General features: G+C 53.8%; 3 protein-coding genes across 3 annotated transcripts; 2 read left to right on the top strand and 1 right to left on the bottom strand.

Annotated features, from left to right (window-relative positions):
* Positions 1–1,175: 1,175 nt before the first annotated feature.
* On the top strand, positions 1,176–2,573 carry C8A04DRAFT_15786 (uncharacterized protein; the record flags this gene model as incomplete). The annotated part of the gene is made up of 4 exons (XM_062778620.1): positions 1,176–1,794; positions 1,900–1,967; positions 2,039–2,363; positions 2,437–2,573. 4 exons carry the CDS (start codon positions 1,176–1,178, stop codon positions 2,571–2,573), a joined length of 1,149 nt encoding a protein of 382 aa, XP_062632917.1.
* A 972-nt stretch (positions 2,574–3,545) lies between these two features.
* On the top strand, positions 3,546–5,129 carry C8A04DRAFT_32992 (uncharacterized protein; the record flags this gene model as incomplete). Its single annotated transcript, XM_062782283.1, has 2 exons — positions 3,546–3,693; positions 3,751–5,129. 2 exons carry the CDS (start codon positions 3,546–3,548, stop codon positions 5,127–5,129), a joined length of 1,527 nt encoding a protein of 508 aa, XP_062632916.1.
* A 292-nt stretch (positions 5,130–5,421) lies between these two features.
* C8A04DRAFT_15767 (histone acetylation protein-domain-containing protein) lies at positions 5,422–7,182 on the bottom strand (the record flags this gene model as incomplete). The annotated part of the gene is made up of 1 exon (XM_062778611.1): positions 5,422–7,182. The coding sequence occupies one exon, from the start codon at positions 7,180–7,182 to the stop codon at positions 5,422–5,424; it is 1,761 nt and encodes a 586-aa protein (XP_062632915.1).
* Positions 7,183–7,619: the final 437 nt, after the last annotated feature.

Below are 7,619 nucleotides of genomic sequence, written 5' to 3'. Positions count from 1 at the left end.
CGTGCACCTCCCTTCACTCTTGTGTACCAACCCCTCGGGTCTCACGGCCTGACATATATGATCTAACCCTAATACTAGGAAATAATAATAATATATAAGTCATTGATTTCCAGCGAGAATATTATATAGAATACTATATTTTATCTGTAATATATTTAACCTCTTGGCAAGCCTGTTCCTGCGTGAGGATGCTCGGCCGATCAGACCGATACAGACCGTTCCGGGCCGTTTCGGACTGTATTGGACTGATCGGCCGAACAAACCCACCCACGAGTAGGCTTGCCAAGACGTTACCCTATATTGAAACCAATAGAGCCTTCCTTATTCTCAAAGTCTTAATTCTTTCCCTTACTGGCTGTCTTGTCCGTTTCTATGATAGGTTGGCCCTACCTTCTTTCAACTCCCTGGTTTGTTTGTAATGCTGCTCACACTGTAAGATTTATCACAGTGCTTCACTATCTTGTTCTCGGGGCAGCAGGTCTTAAAATGATTCTTCCGATAGGGAAAACGAAGGAAGGCGAGTACCCCTAACATAAATCTGTCCTGTAATGGCACGAAGTTGTTGTCAACTCATATTCATGTTGATGCTGTAAACGGTGGGATGTGCCGGCGCTAAAGGCTCCATTTCCGTGCCGATCATTATCCACAGCCACCCACACCAAAAGGGGTGCCTGATCGAGCTGGAGTCGCTGTCTCTTGATTGACTTTGAAACGGAACGGAGCGTAAATCGCCAGCTTGTGTTCGGAACAGCACTCCTTCGTAATTAATGAGAGCTTTTCATTATTGGGCCGGGCCAACTCACCAGCAAGAGGCAGCTGAGGGTAGGACTTGGCAGATTGGTCAGTCGCCGCTCGGCGCCCCTTGCCTCAGCTTAAGCGCCCCAGGTGCCTTGCATGCCTAGCCCAATTGTGATCATGTGGGGCAGGCACACGGCAGTGTCAGCAGCCCCAGCCTCCCCAGCCACGAAAGAAGTTGATATACCTTTCCAACCTCCTCACTAAGTGATGATCGAGGTCTACGGATATTTTCAAACCGGCATCACCCATAGGCCTAGTCTTACGGGTATTCCTGCACACCTAATTCAACCCTTATCCAGAAGTCAGAGGGATTATCTCCCCCACTACTAGTACGCGGTCAACTAGTATTAAATAAATCCACGACACAGACTGCAGCTATGTCTTTCCAGCGATCGACCTCTTCATTGATGGAGGAGCGGACGCGGGTGAACGGCCATTTTAGTGACACCGAATCCTCCCTCGCCAGCGTCTCCACACGGCCGAGCCATGCACTGCACAAGGCTCACAAATTAGCCCATCTTTTCTCATACCTCGGGGCTAGCAACCCCCTCCCGGCTCCTATCGAGGCGGACGATGTCGTCTGGGTGATGGACAACGTTGCGTTCCGCGGACGTGGAGGGCAATGGGAAGCAGAGTTTGTCGCCGCAACATTCGACCATCAAGCCTCGCCAGCGGTGGTCGACATCGTGGGTGACATTGCCAGCAAAGTTGGGCTGTCAAAAGGGGCACGAGAGGAACAGACGATCGAGGAGCGCATTGCGCCGTTTATCATGGAGGTCCTGCCTGGAAGACAGGTGAAGCTCAATTTCGGGGGTTCGACTGCCATCAAGCTGGGGCCCGGGGGCAGAAACGGCATCAGCAGTGATGTCAGGAAACTCCCCAACGCTAAGGCTGGGTCTCTTGCACAGTCCACCACAGATGTGCCCATGGGCGTCGTTGGGTCACTAAAGATGAAAACGCTTTACGCTGAGCCGGAAGGTTGGGCCGTAATCTCTGGTAGGTCACTCTGGCAGGGGAGTTCACTGGCGGCCCTGCCCTCCCTTGTCTAAATCATTATACCTTGTGCTTGCGGTCGACTTACCTGGGTCACGTATGATGTAGATATTGATGATACGATCAAGGTCACCCAAACGAGTGACCCCGTGGGCATTCTGCGAACTACATTTGTGGTACGTCCCACCACCCATCCCTTCCCCGTTAATTGGTATACATGAAGCTGATAATTTGGTGCCATAAAAAGTCCGAGCCCATGCCAGTGTCCGGGATGCCGAAGCTATACGCCCGACTTCACAAACTTCTCACACCCTCTGCTCCGTTCTTTTATCTTTCTGCTTCACCTTACAACCTGTACCCATTCCTTCGCGAATTCAGGGAAACATTTTATCCCCACGGCCAACTCATCCTTCGTGACTCCAGCTGGATGACTCTCTCTGGCCTTCTCTCTAGCCTCACTTTGGGGACCGAACGATACAAAACCGACAGGATGAAGAAAATTCACCGCTGGCTGCCTCGGCGCAAGTTGATCTGTGTAGGCGACTCGACGCAGAGCGACCCCGAGGCGTATGGTAAGCCCAGCACCCACACCCGCGAGAAATACTTACCGTAGCTGACAATGTGATTTGATTTCGTCCGTACCAGGCGATATTTTTCGATCGTTTCCGGGTTGGATCAAGTTGATCCTTATTCGGAAGGTCACAGACGTTGCTGCAGTTGGTATCAAAGAGAAGAACGAGGATAAGCGATTCGAGAAGGCCTTCGAAGGGGTTCCTCGGTGAGCATCTGATCAACCACGATCATTAAAAACGTTCAGAGCTAACGCGGACCCCAGTGAGAATTGGCATATCTTTGAGGACCCTGGAGAGTGCTGGGACATCATTCAGCGGACTGTGGCCAAGGGGTAACCTCTGGCTGTGAACATGGTTTAACCCTAGTGAGCTTGTTGTCTCTCTATGTGTGTCTCTGGCCGTTCAATACCCTTTTCCTATTGTTTCGACGACGACGGGGCGATATGATAGTAGTAAAGTGTAGGGATCAGAAGCAGTTGCTTTTCTTACTTTCAGGGTGTGCCTTCTCGTTAGCGGCGCATTGGAGTTGTGTATGGTTCATGTCGGGTGATGGTTGAACGACGGCAAGTGTGATGAGAAGGGCTTCACTGTATTGATGGAATTAGCGCTTGCCCTGCGGCACGCCTGTAGCGGCTCGGGTGGTAATTAATTGGTTCTCACGGATATGCTAATTAATTACTAGTATAATTTGAGGAAATATGTTATTGAAACATAAAAAGAACGCCGGGCTTCCTAGATGATGGCCTTCCCAGTTCATTCATGGCCATGCCAAGCTCCGATGTTTAATCGTCCGTCTGGCTTGGTATTCATTAGTTCCGCCACCAAACAAACATGCTAACACTACGCGCACCATATTAAGGTAATTTTTTTTTTTTTAGCACAGGCAGGCCCATCAAGCAAGTTTCGAGAGGCACGCAAAATATTCGAGTCCTCCCTCCCAATGTGAGCAGGCTGCTGGGCCGTGCGGTCTCTTATCAGGTTTTCCCGACGCAATGATGCATGAACCACACCCCTGTCAGCACAGGAAAATTTCAAAAGTTTTGATTTTCAAGAATTAGAAAGGTAAAACAAAAAACAAGACCCCTTTGTTGACCGCCCCATCCGAGCCCCATCGCGCCTGTGAGACGACGACAAACAAACGGCATTTTATGATTCCGAGCCCACCGATTCCGAGTCACAAACATGGAGATTGATAGTGACCCAGCCCCCGCCTTCGCTAACGGGACTCACAACTTCGCAACCTGGTTCCAGGCCCTCACTGGTGCGACGTTCCGGTCCGACTTGGTCTCGATAGAGGATTTGAGGCAGCGGCATGCGGGCCGAGGAATCAGTAGGTCAACCCTGGAAAGGCTGGCATGACATGAATGTGGCTAACCGGCCGGCGTAGTTGCCACAGCCGACATTGCAGCGGACACGGTGTTGTTCACCATTCCACGGCATGCTATCATCTGTTCTGCGACATCGGCCCTGCGAGACAAGATTCCCCGCGTATTTGACCTGGACGGGGCCGATGGAGACTCTGATGATGAGGGGGAGGGTTCATCCTCATCGCAGGACTCCTGGACGCTCCTGATTCTGGTCCTTATCTACGAGTATATCCGAGGCAGCGACTCGCCCTGGAAGCCCTACCTAGACATATTGCCGTCAGCCTTCGACACACCCATGTTTTGGTCTCCGGCGGAGCTGTCCGAGCTCCAGGCGAGCGCACTTGGAGGGAGAGTGGGCAAGGAGGAAGCCGACGAGATGATTCGGACCAAGATCCTCTCTGTGATCCGCGCCCACGGCCCCGTCTTCTTCCCGAGCGGTTCCCCCCAACTTACAGACACCCAGCTGCTGGAGCTCGCCCACCGTATGGGCAGCACCATCATGGCATACGCCTTCGACCTTGAGAATGACGACAGTGAAGAGAATAGCGGAGACAACGGCGACGGCGAGGACCGGGACGAGTGGGTTGAGGACCGCGAAGGAAGGACCATGCTGGGCATGGTGCCTATGGCCGACATGCTCAACGCGGACGCCGAGTTCAACACGCACATCAACCATGGCGACGACGCACTCACGGCCACTACGCTGCGAGACATCAAGGCCGGCGAGGAGATCCTTAACTACTACGGGCCGCTCCCCAACGGCGAGTTGCTCCGTCGTTACGGCTACGTCACGCCCAAGCATAGCCGTTACGATGTGGTGGAGGTTTCTTGGGATCTCATCGAGGCAAGGCTGAAAGAGCGTATTGAAAGTGGCAGCGGCAGTGGTGTTATCACCGCAGATGACTGGGACAACGTGAAGCAACGAGTCCGGTTGGACGAGGATTTCGAAGAAAGCTTCGTCTTTGAACGCGTCAACGAAGACCCCGATGCCACAGGGCGGTTGAGCGGGGACAGTGCCTTTCATGCCATACCTGAAGAGTTGAGCAACCAGTTCAAGACCCTTCTCAAGGCCATTAAGAAGGCCGGAGGAGGTGAATTGGTGGCTCAGGCACTGGACGACAAAGATTTGCGCAAGCAGCTGTGCCTGCAGGTCGTCGTCGACGCTCTCCAAGTCCGGGAGCGGCAGTATCTTACGTCGTTGGAGGATGACGACCGGCTCATAGGCACCGACCGGGCGACAGGGCGGCAAGGGATGGCGGTGTGGGTGAGGAGAGGAGAGAAACAGATCCTGCGGGAGGCGCAGGCATGGGCGAGAGGGGAGCTCAACGAGTTGGCACAGAAGATCTTAGAGGGATCATATGGGGAAGATGGGCCTGCCGCCAAAAGGCGGCGTATATAGCCGGGTCCTAGAACATTGCTCACAAACGTTAAATGTTAATTATTATATGGTTCAATGCCGAGCGTAAACCCAGCCGGCCCAGCATAAGTCGTCGGTAACGCGGGGACAACCGAGTGATGGCCAACGTCATGATGTAAAGCTACGACATCTGATGGCACAGCACATTTCCCCGAGATACGATGGGAAAGTGTGGGAAGCCAGTATAAGGTTGCCTGAAGGCTGGTAGGGTTGCTAGTCTCCTAGGAATCAAGACAAGACAGGGCTATGCCTTGCTGCAGGACTCGTTCCTTTCCTAGCCCTCAACTACCTTCTTTCGCTTTCGCACCAAGTTGGTGCCGAGAACATTTACCTTTGCTGCGGGCTCAATTATCGGCGTGGACGTCCCCTCTGTTCTCGAGTTTGGTGTCTGGTTGGGGGTCGTTTCTGCTGGTATTGCTGGGTTTTTCCTTCTGACCAAACCTGTCAAATTGGTCACTGTTCCGCTGGAAGCCTGGGCAGCTGTCCCGGTCACCCCTGGGACCTGTGGGAAAACAGCCCTGCCCACAATACCTTCTCCCACGTTACTCCCCGCGCCAATCTCGTGGAGCCACCGACGAGAACTCCCAATGGCCTTGTCGAGCGTTGAAAAGTCCAAGTGAAGTAGTAGCTCAACGATCCGCTTGTACTCTGTGTCGTCTACTATTTGATCGCCGCGGCCCTCGGTTGGCCAGTAATAGTACGCTGTCGTCTTCGGGCGATTGATGAGGCGGCTGGTTGCGTGCGTCTTAATTTTAGGTGTCCGCGGGATGATCGGACCCGACAACTTCTTCTTTGACTTCTTCTTGGTGTTTTGGGGTGGCGCCACCGATGGGAGGGCAACCGGGGAGACGCCTGGCTTGCGTGAACTTGGCCGGGAGGTGGTAGAGGAGACACCAGCGCGTTGCCTGGACAAGGTCGCCGGTGTACGCTGGAGAGGGGAGTCGACCGATGGGTTGGGCGTCGCGAGCGGGGTCCTGGGAGTGGTGTCGAAAACAAGCCAGATGAACCCTGTTAGGCGCCCGCTGGAGCATTCCTGCCGGAAGGCCATCATCTCCCAGAACTGCCCCAGCGACTTGACACTCTTCCACGCTTCGACCCCCTGCTTCTTGCTGGAGACTTCTTCGTCGAGCTCGTCACGGAACCGTGATTTTGGATCGTCCGGATAACCGGGAATGAGACATCGGGGCGGGACCGAGTCGGAATCACGAGAGTAGTGTGATATTCGCTCCAGAGGGTGCCCGATGGTCCAATTTGCCATGCTCCCTGGGGTGCGTGGTAAGAACGCTCGCATTTCCGATTCTTCCAGGCCGGGGACAAGCAAGTAGCCTCTGCTGCTCGTCGACGACCTCTTGGTTGACTCCTCAATAAGCGGATTCAATACCCGGCACCACCATCGAACCAGGCCCCAATCATCCAGCACATGCTTCCCCTTGTTGCGAACGCTGCCTGGGAATAGGTATTGTGCCTGCGCACGTGCAAACAGGTTGACCACGGATTGAACATGGTTGCGTCGTCGGTGGTCGAGGAGATATGCAAGGAAGGTGGCGAGTACTTGGCGGATGGGGGGTGGTGCGCCAGGCGGGAGGCCGAGGAGATGGAGGTAACCGGTGGAATCGGCCTTGGATACGAACAAGGTGGTTTGGTAGGCCGTGGTAAAAATTAGGACCTCGACAGCGAAGACCAATGCCCGACTCTTTGGGCCTTCCTCACCCTTGCTGCAGTCGGCACCGGGCGAAGCGCGTTTCAACTGCGCAACAGCCTTGTTGTTGTTGGTGTTGTTGTTGTCATTTTGCGGATGGATTGAGACAGCAAGAAAGTGGCTTTCCCGATACGTTTTGTCTGGCCGTTGTCCGGGTGGGGCCATACAAAGTGGTTCGGTTCGCGCTGGGGGAGTCGAGACATGGTGGATGCCGAACTTGTGGCCACGAGGAAGGACTGCCGCGAGCTTGTCGCGTAACGAGCTGTTGCTAGTGGAACCAGTATCGCTGGCGATTCCACATTTTGGGTTTGGGGCTGGGGGTGTTGGAGATAACATAGCAAAAGAAAAAAAAACTCCTGTCGGTGTATTGATGGTGATGGGGGAGTGAAGAGTCGGTGGTGCTGTAGGAACACGCGTTGGGTGAACGCGTTAAGAGACCATGTGAGCCTGGAGCTTGGTGCGAATTTGGTGGGGCTTGCAGCTGCTGGGGAGCTCGTGGCCGGCAAGTCAATTCTCGCTGAGCCTTCTCGAAAATTGTTAAGGCGCCAGCGGTAATATTACGCCCGTCCGCTGTATGTGTACGTTCGTACACGTTACACGTTGTATGTTACATTGATAATGTTAAGGAAGTGTGGGGGAGTTGGCAGCATGGCACCTGGCGGGCCAGTTGCCAAGCCTTGAAAAAAAAAGGACCCACCACGGGCACGCAGATGTGAATTTGCTGAATGTTTGCCAGCCCTCGACGACTTTGAGCTCAAAATAACGAAACCACA

Source organism: Dichotomopilus funicola (genome assembly GCF_033296635.1).
Source record: "Dichotomopilus funicola strain CBS 141.50 unplaced genomic scaffold C8A04scaffold_106, whole genome shotgun sequence".
Classification (NCBI taxonomy): domain Eukaryota; kingdom Fungi; phylum Ascomycota; class Sordariomycetes; order Sordariales; family Chaetomiaceae; genus Dichotomopilus; species Dichotomopilus funicola.
Note: the sequence above shows the minus strand (reverse complement) of the source record. Positions and strands in the feature narration are given on the sequence as shown.